Here is a 16864-nt window from a genome sequence, read left to right as displayed (position 1 = left end):
TAATAAAGTCTTCAATCAATCAATGTGTGTGTGTGTGTGTGTGTGTGTGTGTGTGTGTGTGTGTGTGTGTGTGTGTGTGTGTGTGTGTGTGTGTGTGTGTGTGTAATAATAAATGATATAATATAATAATACTTACTCCATCCCAATCCCAAGGGGGAAATTCAGTATTTTCAGCCCAACCTAGCTGATTCGCTGCCCACAAGGAGCGCGTGAGCAATGAGGGGTTAAGAGTCTTGATCAGACAGGGACACACATCGACATCAACATTGCTGGCCTGGCCTGGGATCGAACCTGGGTCAACCAGGGGCTCTGGTTCCCCAGGAGAGCTCCCTAACCATTCCGCTAAAGCAGGGGTCTTCAACAGGGGGTCCGCGACCCCTAGGGGGTCCGCGGAGGTACTGCAAGGGGTCCGCAAAATTATTGGTAAAAAAAAAAAAAAAGATTTCAAAAAATGTTTCTTTTTTTTTTCTTTTTTCCACATTTATGTTAAAAAATAAATCATGATTCTATCCATTTTGAATAGCTTGAATACATGATTACTATGTAATTGACAGATTGTTGATATTATTGACATTGGTTCTCAGTTAATAAGTAGTATGTTTAGAAATGGTAGTGGTACGGCCCACCCTGCTCGCTGTAACTTGTACATGTTTAAAATAAAAAATATGTCGTAGCCCCGACCCCCCCACCCTACGAGGTGCTAGGGGGTCCCTGCTCCATCTCCCCATCAGTTTGGGGGTCCCTGGCCTGAAAACGTTGAAGACCCCTGCGCTAAAGTGCATGTTGACTGGTTTAAAGCCAGGCGTGTAATACAATAATACTATTAACTTAACAACAACAACAATAATAATATTAACCAGCCGCTTCCAATGAGTGGCTTTGTGTGTCCCACGTCCATATATGGTCATTTCAGTCCAGAATGAACAGGTTTTTTCAAAAACAAAATGTGTGTTTCATGTCCATATATGGTCATCCCAGTCCAGAATGAACAGGTTTTATCAAAAACAAAATGTCTGTCACCTCATGTCCATATATGTACACACGTACGTATGTGTGTAGTGTCCGTCCCGGTCTGATGATTGGATACTTTGAGGATTGGTCAAGCTTCACATGACAATTCGGCCCTCCAGATAAAATCATTAATTCATTCAGAATATAAAGAATGTATAGATCACAGAGTTCATAACTCTAGAACACATAGAATAAAAGTTCACCGCTTCACTTCGAACAGGGAGCAGGCAAATAAAGTGACAACGTTTCGATGTCAATACATCTTCGTCAGGTTTGATGACCTGACAAAGATGTTTTGACATGAGCCTGAAGAAGATATTCTCTAAATGCTTGGCTGAGTAGTATGTAGCCTAAGCCAATATTGTTTGTTCTTTTCCCTATACAAAAGTTGTAAAGTTACTGTCAATCTGGCTAGCCATCGTCTAGGAAAAGTTCGGTCGCTCTTTTCCCTTTGCAGCAATGCGGAAGTCTGTAATCGAGAGACTAAGTTACTGTTAACAGGCATTAAACTAGTTCTAATATACACATCCACAATGGAAACAATTCCCAGGAAGTGTTTGTGTTATCCTTTTAGCTTAAGTATTTTACTGTACCTACTGTACGTGCTGTTTACATTTTTGACAAATAAAGTATTCAATCAATCAAACAATTAGGACATTCATTTAGAGTAAAATGTTTATTTGAAACAGTGATATTAGAACACAAAATTACTTACATAGGCTTCCAAGATACTTTAAAAACATATTCTATTTGAAGTTATATGTGAAACATTTAGAAATTCAGCTGTTATGATTGTTATAGGTCTATTACTCAAATTGTTCTCTGTTGAGACCCAAAAACTCCAATGCGTTCCCGGCGAGTAGTTTATCCTGTAAAGCAAACGTGCACAGGGCATAATTAATGGGTTATTATTAACATAAAAGCCTATGAAATAAGATCTGTCATGTACTTCATTCCTAAGGCAAGTGTGGAACCTTGTTTATAGGCCTTTCGAGGGTTAGCTAAGGAAATCCATTAGCAATTTTCAACCTAAAGTCTCTATTTGGGCAAGTCATAATACAGTAGTAGGTGAAATCTTCAAATGACCGATTGCTATTTTCTATTAATGGCAATGAAGAACAGAATACTATATAGGGCTTAAGTGGTTGGTCTACACTGATAAATTCTAGGGGACCACAATCAGGGCATAGTATAGTACGTTCTGTAAATACTAAGGCCTGCAGTATTACCTACATGTTGGGGCTTGTGTATATATATATATATGACAAATATATATGCTGTTGGGTCTATTGTCTAGTCAAACTAAAATGGTATCATTGTAAACTCATCGTATATTCAAACCATGACTGTACCTTCATGGTCTCGTCAAACTCATTCATGGACTCAATCAATGTTCCAGGCTGTAGCTCACCCAAGGGGAATGGGTAATCTGTTCCCAGCATCACTTTATCCTAAACACAGAATAACGTACATTTGCATTTAATTTTGTAATAATAAAATCAAACCAAGTTTGAAGTGAGCGGTGGAAGTGAGCAGCCCATGCTACGGAAATTCATGCAGACAAACAAACTAACATTACACTACCAGTCAAAAGTTTGGACACAGCTTCTTGACACATTGAATAAGAAAGCTGTGTCCAAACTTCTGAATGGCAGTGTAGCTACACACACAGTCACGCTAAGGAGACGGTGTGACCACCGCTCAAAAAATATAGTCAAAATAGGTGATCTCTACAAGCCCACAGCATGTCTCGATATTTCACGTTGTGTGCTTATAGATCTACTATATTCATTTTTTTTTACAAAAATAAATAATAATAAACACAATCAGCTCACTTTTCCAATAATATCAATGAGCAGCTTAAGGGCAACGGGGTCATGAACTAGGGAGTCGGTGTAGAAAGAGCCAAGGTATTTCCGTGGGCTGATCTTATTGTCCACAGCACACAAGTCAGGACGAACTTTGTGTCCGTGTTCAATTCTGCCTACGGTGAATGGGAAAGAACCTCCTGGGAACAGACAAATAAACAAGCATCAGGGATCACATACACAGTAAAATAAATAAACTTACTGGCCAATTTGATTACATTTGTACAAAAACACAAAGAGTCCACTTGACAATTATGTAGGATTTCATTATTTTCCAAAAGATTATAAAAATGATCTAAATACGTTATTGATAATGTAACTGAAATTATTTTTGCCATTAACAAGCATGGAAAATATTTGTTTTATTTTATTATATTTTATAGGTTACACATCTTGTATTGTTCAATTTACGGATCTGCAAATTGTCAAATCGCAGAACAGAAGTGTGAAAATGACTTGCATTGTCCTTTTGTGATTGTTTGGTCTTCATGGTCTGTCTATATACTTTACCTCCATGAGCAAAGCAGACCTTCAGTTTAGGAAATCTCTCAAAAACACCTCCAAATATCATCGAGCAAATAGCCATGGTCGTCTCTGAGGGCATACCTTGAAACACAAAATGCAATAGTTGTTTTTACTCTGCATGTACAATATGGTGACAATTTAGCTTATCATTTTCTGACTAGGGCTCACTTCTACCTTCTGCCCAAATTGTGGATTGTAATTGATGTAAAGGCTTGTTAGCAAGTAGTTTTGCCTTCAGGAAGTATGAAAAGGTAGAACAAAATTGATGGACTTTAATGAACTTATGTTTAACTTAAAATACAATAGCATATTTGCTAAATTGCTAGCATGTCTAAATTGTAAAATGAGCATTATGGCATTAACCACTTGAACCCAAGCAAGTCATGACTATATCCGGGGGCAGATCTACAATCTCATGAGAGCTTGTAGATCGGCTATTTTCGGCAAAGCGCTTTGGTGTAGAGGGGAAAAAGAGCAGACTAAGTACAGAGTGAAAGTTCAAGTTTATTAAGTATTGACGGTTCAAGAATTTAAAATACACAGATGATTGTGCTGTCCTTGCTTCGTCTCTCTCTCTCAACTAATAGTGAGGGAAAGTTAGCCTCATGCTGGACCAATCTGGGAACTAAATCATTTCCAATATCTTTCTTCACAGATGTGTTCATAAAGGTGTCTACTATCACCTCTGAACTTTCTTAATCACAACTCCCTCTGGAAACTTTGTGGGAGCCAATTAAAGTTGGGGGTATCCCGAGGGCCTGGGATTAAAGGGGGAAAAATTAAAATATTTTCAATATTAGCGTATGAGATGTGTAATTAGGGTATTTTGGGGCTGCTGAATCCATTCCTACCATTAGTTATCAGTAAAAATTACTCCTTGGCCATAAAATAGGCCACGCTTACTTTTGTATGTCCATGAGACATATAATATTGGCAATAAAAAAATGGTTGGAGTAGGGTTTGAATTCATTAAAAGTATTCAAGATCAGGTGGGTAAGCACACATCATGACACACAGGATAACATGATACAATCTGACAAGGAACACTCAAACACAGGGTTTAAAACATAGGGACTAACAGGACACAGGTGAACTTGAATGACATGATTGGCTAAGCCTTAGCCAATTGGGCCTATTTTATGGCCAAGGAGTCATTTTAACTGAAAATGAATAGTTGGAATGGATTCAGCAGCCCAACAATACCATAATTACACACCTCAAACGCTCATATTGGCCATGTTTTATCTTTAATCCCAGGCTCAGGGTATCCCGATTATACCGATACCCCCAACTTTGATTGGCTCCCACAACGTTTTCCAGAGGGAGTTGTGATTGAGAAAGTTCAGAGGTGATAGTAGACCCCTTTATGAACACATCCGTGAAGAAAGATATTGGAATGATTTAGTTCCCAGATTGGTGCAGCATGAGGCTAACTTTCCCTTACTATAAGGGGTCCTTGGACTGAAAACGTTGAAGACCCCTGGTGTAGAGTATATGCCTCGCTGTTTTAGTGCACATTTTCAAGAAACATAATGGGTAATCTGGTGTACACAGCATAATCCTTCTCCATTTTCTCTAATTATGCAGGGTAAATAAAAAATGCATCCCAACACATGCTCCGTCTAGGAAATGGCATTGTATTGGGTATTGTATTGCACATCGACTGGTCTCGGCGACATATTCGATACCTGCTCTTACCCCTCCCCCCCTTACTCACCCACCAGCCAGGGCAGCCAATACTTAGCCATCCTCCCATCTGTCTGCATGTCCCAGGGGTGGACGAATAAGGAACAGTTCAGCTCCTCTGCTGCCTACACAGAAGACATATTGCACATTACAGTACACAATACACGCAATCTGGTATAACCAATGGTTAGGGCTGTTCCGTGAGCAAGAATGCCCTCTGTACTGTAGTCACAGAGGAATGGAATAAGAGCATATAGCATACATTAAGTACAGCGCAGCCTATTACAGTAGCTACCTTCAAAACCTGGCTGCAGGCACATTTCATTCATCTCAGTGCAATATTACCGCCTTGTGCTCCATGGGGGTGGGGTGGGGGGGCTTAGAGCAGGGGTATTTTTCATTTTCAGTCCAAGGACCCCTTAGTTGAGAGAGAGAGATGAAGCAGGGACCCCCACAACCTTATCATAGATTCCATATATCGTTTGACAGCACAATCATCAGTGTATTTTGGATTCATGTCAATTTGTGTTTTCAGATATTTAACTACTTGAACCGTCAATACTTAATAAACTTGACCTTTAACTCTGTACTTAGTCTGCTCTTTTTCCCCTCTACACCAAAGCTCTTTGCCAAAAATAGCCGATCTACAAGCTCTTTTTTGGCTAAAGTTCACAGAATATGGATATATAGATATACACTATAATAGTATATATCCTAGTATATATTATAGTATAATATAAAAAAGGAGAAAAAACCTATCACTCAAAGATCCCCTGTTAAAGACCCCTGGCTTAGAGGAAGCATACAGTATATAATTACAGAATACATGTCTCACAGCATAGACAGGGTAGAGTTCAGGGGCGTTGAGTTCCCAGTCATTGATATGGGAGCCAATCTGCACACCAGGGAAGCCCAGCTCCTTCACGCAGCGCCTCATCTCCTGCACGGCCAGGTCAGGGGCCTGCATGGGCAGAGTGCCAAGACCCACAAATCTCCTGGGGTGGCCGCACCGTCTGGGCCAAGTCATCATTCAGGAGGACACAGAGATCCAGTGTGTCCTGGGGTTTGGCCTGTAATCAGATAATATGTTAGAAATACTGAACCGCGGTTGTATGCCTCTGCCAACCAGTGGCTTACATCCATGTCTGTTCAGAGAACTCATATAGTCTAGAATAGATATGTGTAATTAGTCTATGAAGGAATTTAATGAACATTTTTTTTGAACAGTATTGTGAAGTCACAGTGACCCAGTAGTAACATACTTCTAGCCAGTTAATCTTAAATCCAAGTGGACGTGTCTGGGAGGGGGAATCATGAAAGATGTGACATCAGTTGTCTATGGTATATCTATTCTATGATGTATCTGTATGACTCCAAATTTGGGAAGGTTTCAGCCCGATCCAAGCCCCATTGACTTACATTATAAAATTAAAGTGAAATATATCAAAACATATAAAACTAGAAATGCACTCTGTCGAGGTGCCAACTTGCGCCTCACGTACAAAGCTCACCACTGGCATCACCGCTTACAAAACTAGACCAGGTCAACCTGGTTGTGCCAGACCCCCTGTCTGTCATCATCATTTATGACATCATGCCTTTTGTAGGCATGTCATCATCATGTCATCATCATATATACCCTTTATATAGAAAAGGGACAGACCGACATTTGCTTATGTAGGCCTACCCATTTCATGGGTCTGGCAAAAACCTTGATATATTATGATATATGCCAATGCCAATGACATCATCACTGGCATCACCAGGAATACTGTTCACTCATTGCCTGTACTGTTAATGATGACGTTGCCAGAGATGCTCGTCCCCAATTGGGCTACGGGCTTAAACACACACAGACACCGACATACCTACATACATACCTACATACACACATACACACAGCCGAACGCAGTACATTATGGCAGTTTGCGAGATTAGCTCCAGATACACAGACAGACAGCCAGTCAAACACACACGCACACACACGCACACGCACATGCACATGCACACACACACACACACACACACACACACACACACACACACACACACACACACACACACACACACACACACACACACACACACACACACACACACACACACACACACACACGCACACAGACTGGCCCTCTGTAGATGGCTAGCCTCCTGCTGAGCAACAGCGCGTGCAAACTGACAGATGACGACAAACAAACAAGTCAACTTTGCAGACTGAGATGTGGTCTTACCCAGTAACTGAACATCACAGGAACAGTGGAAAGCGCTTGAACTGTAACCCCTGGATGCAAAAAAACAAACACTCATATGTTTGTACAAAAAGATGTAGGCCTAGTGTTCACGTATTGTTCATGGCTTTGTTATTTTTTCACTTTATTAGAGCAGATCTCAAGAGGCTGAGAAGGAGATAGCATAGAGCATACATGGGCAACTGGTGGCCCCTTCACTTAATGCGGCCCGCAGGTTAATATCGGAAAACTGATAGACTTCAGGTGTTACAATTCCAAACATGCAAACATGACTTACTTCAGTCTATATTAGTAGCTTAGTGACTAGTACTAGTCTGTTTTATGCCCAGTGTATTTGTATTTAAGTTCATAATGTTAACATAGATAACATTTGAAATGAAATATTTTCAGGATTCCAATTAAAAATAGACAAACATAATTCAGGATTACAATTAAAAAATAGCAAAAATAGCATATCTACAAGCTCAGAACGTTTTGAGCTATTCTTGCTATGTTTGACTGTATTTGCATTGTGGCCCTCTGGAGTGAGTGTGAAAATATAGTGGCCATCTTCATCATCAAAGTTGCCCACCCCTGGCATAGAGAGACACAAGACAGTAGGAAGACGATTGTCAATAGGCCTGACTGATTACTAGCAGCCTAATATCTCCCTTGGCCAAGGGAGGATCCTCCTTTGGGTGAGCGCTAGATTTGTTTTGTTTTCCCATGCAAAAGACCTGGGTTGGGATCTGAGGTGGTCACACCTACCATATTGATCCATGTCCCGTATCCGCGCGTTTGCATCCCAGCAGTTTTCTTGGATCACTCTGAAAAGTTTTCCATCCTTCATCATCTGTGCTTCACCCTGAAATACAAGAGACATCTGTGACACCATCCACATAGACTACTAGATACACTGGTAAAAGCCTGCATGTTGAGAATTGCTCCTGTGGCACTGTGAGGGTCTGCCAACTCTGCCTTGCGTGGTTGTGGTATGTAATTAACCTGACTCCGCCAGATGGTGGCAGCAATGCAAAGGTTACGGTAGTATGTAATCATACTGGACGTCATTTTTCTTTTTTAAATGTTTTTTATCCCACGATTTTTGCAACCCATTTTTCTCACCCGGTGACTACCTAATCTGTAGTCCTGGTTTTCTCCCCCTGCCGCGCCAGGGGACATTGGGGAGCACCCGGCTGGCTAGGGGTAGTATAGAAACCAGGACTACTGCATGTTTTTGTGTGAGGGCCTATGCCCAAGGAGACACGGGGAGAACATGCAAACTCACCACAGAGAGGCCCAATCGACAACTGGACGTCAATTTACTCAAAGAAACAAAAGAGGAAAGAAAGAACATTCTGGGACCTTTTATCATTTCATTGTTGCAACTTGCAAGTGGATAAGCTTTCATGGCTTTTTCTCTCAACTCTCTCAACATCTATCTACAGCCACATGATGGCAGTAGAAGGCTGATTAATGTTTCTCTGACACAAGGTGAACATGAAGTGAATAATAAATTCCCACCTTAATTTCAGTTTAAGCTGCAATTAAAAACTAACTGTAGGTAAAACCTGTATCTAGATAGGGCCTCAAGGCTCATATAATTACACATACAGTACAAGTAGATTGGGAAAAACCCAATATTGAGCATAATCAAAAGTGTCTTTGAGCCCAGGCTGTCTAGATCAAATCTGGGTCATGTTTTTATCAGTATCAGGGTTTTGTAATGCCCAGGTCTTTGTGTCAGAGGCTATTTTTACCGCAGTCCTGTTGTGTGTCGTCACTGTCGTGTATATAAATATATGTCCTTATGCTTAGATAGATCATGCCAAAAGTCCAGTGACTGATGGAAAAAGTTGCACTGCCTCAGCAGATGCCTGAGCCCAGTGTATTTGCTTGTGTTCTGTTCTGTTGCAGCCAGGGGCATCACAAGGGGAAAGAAATTGCAGATCTACAAGCTCACAGCGCGACACCAAGTGCCATGCTGCGAGCTTGTAGATCTGCTATAATAGCAGATCTACAAGCTCACAGCGTGGCACTCGGCGCCGTGTTGTGAGCTTGTAGATCTGCTATTTTTCAATAGTTAAAGCACACAATAATGCATAATAATGTGTTCACTCCCCCTTACCCCCCTTGTTTCCCCAATCCTGTACATATAGTGTTTTTATAACTGCAATATTATTGAATGTTTTCTTTGCTTGATATTTATTATGTCCTTGAATTAATTACAGAGGGCTTTCAACGTAAAAAAAAAAGTCTTATTTGAGATGTTCCTTTTAGGCAGGGTGTTTAACTGTACTTGTACTGTACTAAATTTCAATTGTATTGACTATACTTGTACTGTTCTCCATTTTTGTCTGATAAAATAATCAATCAATCAATCAATGGGTTAAATTCCCTCCCCGTATGAAGAACATTCATGGGGGGCCCGCAGTGAATCCTTTTACCCAGGGCCCAGAATTTGGTGCGACACCCCTGGTTGCAGCCCAGTTCGGAGTGAATCATTGCTGATCCAGTAACTGCACGCTGTGTCCTGCAGCTGTTCCCACAGTGAGAACCAGGCTGACAGGGTGAGGTGGAGCTAGCTACCTGCCGAGTCTGCTCACGTACCACACGTCATGCAATTGCATACGGTGTGCAAGTGCTTGCGTCAGTGTGCATGCACGCATGGATGTGACGCAATATAACACACACACACACGCACGCACGCACGCACGCGCACGCGCACACACACACACACACACACACACAGAGACACACACAGATTTTACACACATTGTTAAATAACGTTACATCAAGACTTACCTTGCAATGATGGTGAAGCTGAACAAACCCACCATAGCCGTACCTCTGAAACACACAACCAGAGATTTAGTTTTAACAAAAGTACAGGCTTTTATTTAGTCTTTTGGACTACAGCTTAGATTTAAAACATGGCTCAGTAAACTTTAACTCAGCTGTTTAGAAGAAGATGTGCACCTAGACCGTCTCCATTTCACCAAATTCAACATAGACCCCTGAAGGTTTTGTAAGGAATGTCTGCTTTACTGCATTAACCACTAGATTACCCCAATATCCCGGCAAGCTCCAGTTGGCCTTGCTGTTGAATGATGGCTATAACTGTCATATCCCATATTCATTGAGGGATAATTCATCCATATACAGTACTACCTACAGGCTACTTTCTGCACTGATCAGGGAACTTGAGAGAGGAGGTTTAATATTCATCCTTAAGCACTATCCATAATCCCACTCTTAGCAAGAAGGAGATCTGTTGAAAAGTCGACTGGTATGCATACAGATGAGCCCTCAAATCATTTGTATGTGTGCAATGATGTCAGAGAATCCCCATCTCATATCCTCACAGATGATTATACGGTAACTGTGCGCTTTGTTTGGAGTCGAGAAGAATGCAAAGTGGATTGTAGGTCCTGAGCTTTCAATGGAACTAATGTATATCTGTTGTCGTTTAAGGTCTGCTAGTTTATTTATTTAGGCCTGAACACATTATGACGCAATATTTTATGCTTTAAATATTGAAAAATAGCAGATATACAAGCTCACAGCGCGGCACCGAGTGCCGCGCTGCGAGCTTGTAGATCTGCTATTTTTGAAAAATCGTGAAAATTAGAATTTTGACCCGATTATATAAGTGTCTTTTGAATCCTTCTAAGATTTTTGGAAAAAACCTATGTTTCTATGTCAGCAATCTGGCCAGCCATCGTCAAAGAAAAGGTCCTTTTCACTTAACTGGAGCTCAGTTAGTCTGTTCTTGAGAGACTACTATGTCAGTGGTGCTCAAACCTTTTCATGTGAAGGACCCCCAACATGATATATATTTGGCCATGGACCCCCATCTCAAAATATCTAGTTCCAGGGACCACCCAGAAGCAAAATTTGAGTTACAGACGTTCGCTTTGAAAATACATATATTCAAAGATTTGCACACATTTTCACGACTTTTTCAAAAATAGCAGATCTACAAGCTCGCAGCGCGGCACTCGGTGCCGCGCTGTGAGCTTGTATATCTGCTATTTTTCACTGGTTAAAGCAGTCAATAATTCTAGGCCTAAATGGGTTAAACTAGAGGTTTTTCCACCTAAAATACAATATATCACGGAGCAATATCTGTTTCCATTAGAACAGACTGAAAATAACGTAATACTTGATACTTGTTTAAGCACTTGAGCCCCAGCATCCCTATTCTGGGGGGAACGTTCACCAAAGATAGATGACCTACATGTAGATCTGTAGATCTGCTATTGTGAGAGAGAGTTGAGAGAGAGTTGGGGTAGATGGAAAAATAACTCATCAAGTACAGTGCAACGCAGGTCTCCTGTGTGAATATGCTGGTGACTCTTCAGGACACCTAAACGAAGACACTTGTCACACTGTTTACAGTGAATAGGTTTTTCTTCTGTGTGGATACGCTGGTGAATCTTTAGGTCACCCAACTGACTGAAACTCTCGTCACAAATGTTTTTCTCCTGTGTGGATACGCTGGTGAATCTTAAGTTCATATAACCGACTAAAACTCTTGTCTCACAGTGGAAAGGTTTTTCTCCAGTGTGGGCTGACAGGTGTCCCTTCAGGTCACCTAACTGATTGGAACTCTTGTCACACAATTTACAGTGAAAATGTTTTCTCCAGTGTGGATACGCTGGTGAATCTTAATTCCATATGCAGTAACCGACTAGAAGTCTTGTCACAATGTTTACAGTGAAAATGTTTTTCTTGAGTGTGGATACGCTGGTGAATCTTCAGGTCACCTAACTGACTAAAACTCTTGTCACACTGTTTACAGATGTGAGTTTTCTTATAAGTCAGCTGATGTGTCTTCACTTACAATGTACAATTTAGGCATTTAGCAGAAGCTCTTAATCAGTCACGTCACACTTTTGTCCCTACTCTTATCTCCGGCACCGTTGCCCCTATCCATACCAAACTTTGCACACACAATCCTTGGCTGGCAAACCACAACCTCCGCCCCTGATTTCTCACATGCCCCTCTTCTAGCGCCACCATGAGGTTGCTAAGGCCAATTTCTGCAAACATGCGACCTGATGATCTCCCGATTAGGGAGTCTTACTGGTTACACGGAATAGAGTTGAAAAATGCTTCAGGGGGAGTCGAAAGGGCTTTGAGTTAAATATTGACCTCAGCTCCTATGGACCCTGAATGGGAGTCCGTGTCCAGGTATGATGACGTCGGCGGTGCGCAGCGCCACCCGTCGGTGGACCTCCTGAACTGCGGGGCTCTCGCTCAGCTCGCGCCAGCTGTCCTCGTCATCGCAGCACTCAAACAGGTCCCCGGCAACCAGCACCGTGCCCATGGAGGTTCCCGTCACCTGCACGCTGACGTCCCGTCCTGTGTGACCCGGCGTGGGGACGAGAGACACGTGCTCGTCGATGTGATAAGGCCGCCCCTGCGCCAGCTGGTTGGGAAGGTACCGGTCGCCTTTGCTGATGTCACAGCTCACGGCCACCGTGGCCGACTGGAAGAGACCCAGGTTCCCGACGTGGTCCGAGTGGCCGTGGGTCCCCACCACCCAGTGCACGTCTGCCGGCTCCAGGCCTCTCTCCTTCAGCTTGTGGAGGAGGAGGTCTCGGTCCCAGGGCCCCCCGGTGTCCACCAGCACCGTCCTGGAGGGTCCCGTTACGAGGGAGATGGTGCCGTCCGCCCGGAACGTCCCGTCGGGCTGTGGCGTGCAGTAGCCCACCTTGAGGACCGACACGGAGTACGGCTGACCGGCGATGTCCAGCTGCTCCTCTGTCAGGGCGGTACGTTTAGGTTCCGCCTCCATTATCATTCACAATAATAGACATAAAAATAACTCCAGACATAAATGAATAAGCAACGTGCAGTGCTCGTGCGTGAGTAATGGACAACAACACTTCTCCTGGTTGAGTTAAAGTCTTGGTAAACCTTTGATGACTGTCATACATTGGTTCGTCTGTGTCTCCTTGCTCCTGGCTGGTTACAATTCTGGTGATTTCCTGGAAGGATTCTGAGGGGATCTGTCCATTTATGGTGGTTTGGCAGTAGAGGTCTTCATGGCCCGACTGATATTTGGAGTATGTAAAATCAGAACATCGGACCTTAGTCTGGGAAGATTTCAACTCTTATACATGCTGAGCAGAGCTCTGGTCTGACCTCACTCACAACACAACCGGTTGCCGCGCATGCCTGAAAACACTGATGTGCTCAGGATGCCGCCCTATTATGTGGGCAAGAGTGACATCATCAATATGGTCATCTAAGGTCACACGTGTAGTGTGCAGCTTAGATGGCCAAGGGCACGAACAACATTTAGGTTTTGGTGTATGGTCGTTTATGGACGTGTGTGACATAAATGGCCAAGAATGCAGAGTGCTAATGGTCATCTAAGGCAGTGAGTGGTTCTCAACCTGTGAATTTGGGGGGTCCCCAGATGATTAGCTTAATGTGCAACACTGTTTTCTATTCAACAGTAAACAAACCAGCATAAGGTTTAAGTGTATTGAGGTTATCTGCACATTTCTAAAAAGTGACAATTTAAGGACTTTTTAATACCTCTGAAATGACAAATTAAACATGGCCAAATTGTCAAATATTAGAGGCAGAAATTGAATTATAGAACCGTGTTATACTGGAATTCCTCAACTCTTAGTGCTCGTAGGGTGGGGGGGTCCCCAGTTAAAATATGATTATTTTGGGGGTCGCAACCTGAAAAGGTTGAGAACCCCTGATCTAAGGTCAGCACTACACGAAAGCGTGCAGTGTGCAGCTTAGATGGCCAAGGGCACAATCAACATTTAGCTTTTGGTGTATGGTCGTTTATGGGCGCATCACATGCGAGGCATGGGACGTGCAGCATAAATTGCCATAATGCTGAGTGCGAAATAGTCATCTAAGGACATCACAACATGCAAGCGTGCTGTGTGCGGCTTAGATGGCTAAGACGCCCGAGCAGCATGGGGGAGACGGCACGGTCATCGGGGCATGAATGACGTAGGTGCCGGCTAGGTCATCAGGGCTGGGATGACATGGGGGTGCCAGCGTGGTAATCTAAGGTCACGCACCATGCAAGCATGGTGTGTGCAGCTTAGATGGCCATGGGCACGAGAATGGCATTTGGGTGCTGGCATGATCATCGAAGGTCATCCCCACACGCAAGCGTGAAGTGTGCAGCTTCGATGGCCAGGAGCATGGAAGGGGGATGGCAGGCATGAGGAGGGAGGTTCCGGGGGTCGCAGACCCAGGTACTTTGGCTTAGAGGTCAAGAGCACGCGTCATGTGCTGAAGGATTAGAGAGACCCCACCTGGAACCTGTAGAGAGGATTGAGGTAGGGAGGGAGGGTGGGTTACTGGAAACTATGCACGCCGCCATTTTTTCAAGTTGGGTTTTTATACCACAGTGAATGGTAGAGGAGGAGTTGTCGGCTTGATAGGAGATAGGTGAGTGGTTGGCACGGGGTGGCAATGGCATGGGTGGAGTTGCCAGTGGCTGGTTAGGGGTAGTTGATTGTCCTCAGCTTGGCCACACCTCCCGATCTTCAGTTGTTCCAACTCCATATAAAGACAAAAATACAAATATATTTTATGTCTTCAATAGGTTTTGCCTCAGTCATTGAGACTAGATTGAGACAACAGTTTTGAAGGAAAATAATAAAAAATTCTGAACCATCTTCTAACCATCTTCTAGATATGATCATACTCAGTGTCCACAGATAACGAATCAAGGTGGATTACCTCAGTGGTTTTGGAATCTGGGAACCCTCAGGGGTCCGCCTTGAGAGGGATTGCCCAGACAAATGAGGAGTCGTTTAATATCAATATAATTGAATTCACTTGAAATAATAACAAAACAAAATTTGTGACTGTTCAGATAATGCTTCAAATTCATTCATCAGTGTTCCAACAGAATACTTTTATAACATGGTTCTATCATGGCCTAATGAAAGTCAATGGGGGTCCCTGGCAAAAAAAAAGAGAATGGATCAAGCCTGATGGGGGCGAGGGAACAAGACGAACTCCCTCTCCACCACTCCACCAGTAAACTGAACTTGGCCAATCATTAGCTAAAGCCTTGCATTCATATTGACACAGACGCGACAGCACAGCAAGGTCGGTGCCAGCCACTGATTAAAGTTTAACCAGCAAGAGAGAACACAGATTTATGGGGTGGACCTTACCATAGTCTATTCAACTTCTCTCTGACACGCAAAGGGAAATTATTACACTGTTTCTTGCCACTGACTCAAGGTGTATTGGTGTAATGTTGTTGTTGCATGATGATACACAATGATGAATGCAGACAGTAGTAGAAGGCCTATATACAGCATTGAGTGGGGTCCAGGGACCCCCAGGGGTCCTTGAGGGAGTTCCAGGGGGTCCCCAGCTGATACTTGGGAACAGTGGACCCTTATGGGTATGTGTACAAATCGAACCACACATACACTCTCAGAGTTAAATTAACTTTGATCTAATGGTAACAGGAAAAGCCGACCCAATCTCGTTTCCCAACGGGTCTGTGGCCTTAAGCTAGATGCAGAATAGACAAAAATCAAATCTTTGCTTCTGGGGGTCCCTGGAACAACATATTTTGCGATGGGGGTCTGTGGACAAATACATATCATGCTGGGGGTCCTTGACATGACAAGGTTTGAGGAAAAAATTATAGCAACATAGGTTTATTTTCAGAAAACTGTTGATTTAGAAGATATTTGTAGAATGTGCTTATCAGTGGTTAAGGACCCCCAAAATGTGTTTTTGGCCGCGGACCCGCATCTCAAAATATTTTGTTCCGCGGATGGACCCCTATCGCAAAATATTTTGTTCCAGGGACCCCCAGAAGCAAAGATTAGATTTCGGTCTATTCTGCATCTATAGCTTTAAGGCCACAGACCCGTTGGGAAACAATTTTGGGTCGACTTTGTTTTAGGTCGACCTTTCATGTATTCGATCTAACAATATAAATTGGTGTCCCAGACTCCCAGAGATACAAATACCATTAAATGGGGGTCCGTAGCCTAATGCATTGTCAAACTGGCGGTCCTTGAAATTAAAATGGTTGAAAATCACTGCTGCTGTAAAAATGAGGGTCCCTGGCATATCTTTTCAAATGGGGGTCCGCGGGCTAATTAGTGTCAATTTGGGGGTCCTCGATGAAATGTTTGAGAACCACTGCAATACAGGGTTTGACAGAAAAACGTATCTTAATCAACATTAGGTCTGACAGATAGCTGTCATAAAACGACTAATCGTGTGCGTATTTACGCACGTTGACGCATCATCAGCCGTCACGTTTCGGTTTCGCAATAACGTTAGGTATAGGAGCTAGGACTACTCTGATTTTTGGGGGGTGTATTCTCTTCCAGTGCCTACCTGCTTCAAATCGGGCCACTCCTTTGGTAAAATATGATTGTGTATGTCAATCTTCATCCTGCTGATCTCTTTTTACCGGCTTCAAGGGAACGTGGATTCTGTTACTGGTGTTTTACACAAAGTCTGACAAAACAGCTTTACAAACGTGTGGGGCTGTCCCCTGTCCCCGGCCACGAACCA

The 16864-nt window shown here is 43.0% G+C and overlaps 2 protein-coding genes across 2 annotated transcripts in view; both read right to left on the bottom strand.

Moving 5' to 3' along the window:
• Window positions 1–15652, bottom strand: part of LOC308308322 (metallo-beta-lactamase domain-containing protein 1-like) — a 403236-nt gene extending 387584 nt beyond the window's left edge. Inside the window, exon 1 of the mRNA XM_080753715.1 lies at window positions 11200–15652. Within this exon, the coding sequence (XP_080609841.1) occupies window positions 12477–13127 (651 nt within the window). The 5' untranslated portion in view covers window positions 13128–15652 and the 3' untranslated portion in view covers window positions 11200–12476. The remainder of the gene's footprint in view (window positions 1–11199) is intronic.
• Window positions 1679–16864, bottom strand: acmsd (aminocarboxymuconate semialdehyde decarboxylase). Its single transcript, XM_080753714.1, is given in 11 exon segments — window positions 1679–1880; window positions 2364–2462; window positions 2847–3019; window positions 3390–3485; window positions 5122–5215; window positions 5926–6097; window positions 6099–6160; window positions 7322–7371; window positions 8087–8183; window positions 10124–10168; window positions 16685–16864. Coding segments are annotated over 11 exon segments (1008 nt in total). The 5' UTR covers window positions 16742–16864; the 3' UTR covers window positions 1679–1817.

Source organism: Nannobrachium achirus (assembly GCF_963921795.1).
Source record: "Nannobrachium achirus genome assembly, chromosome: 22".
NCBI lineage: Eukaryota > Metazoa > Chordata > Actinopteri > Myctophiformes > Myctophidae > Nannobrachium > Nannobrachium achirus.
The sequence above is the reverse complement of the archived record's forward strand: the minus strand, read 5'-3'. Positions and strand labels throughout refer to the sequence as shown.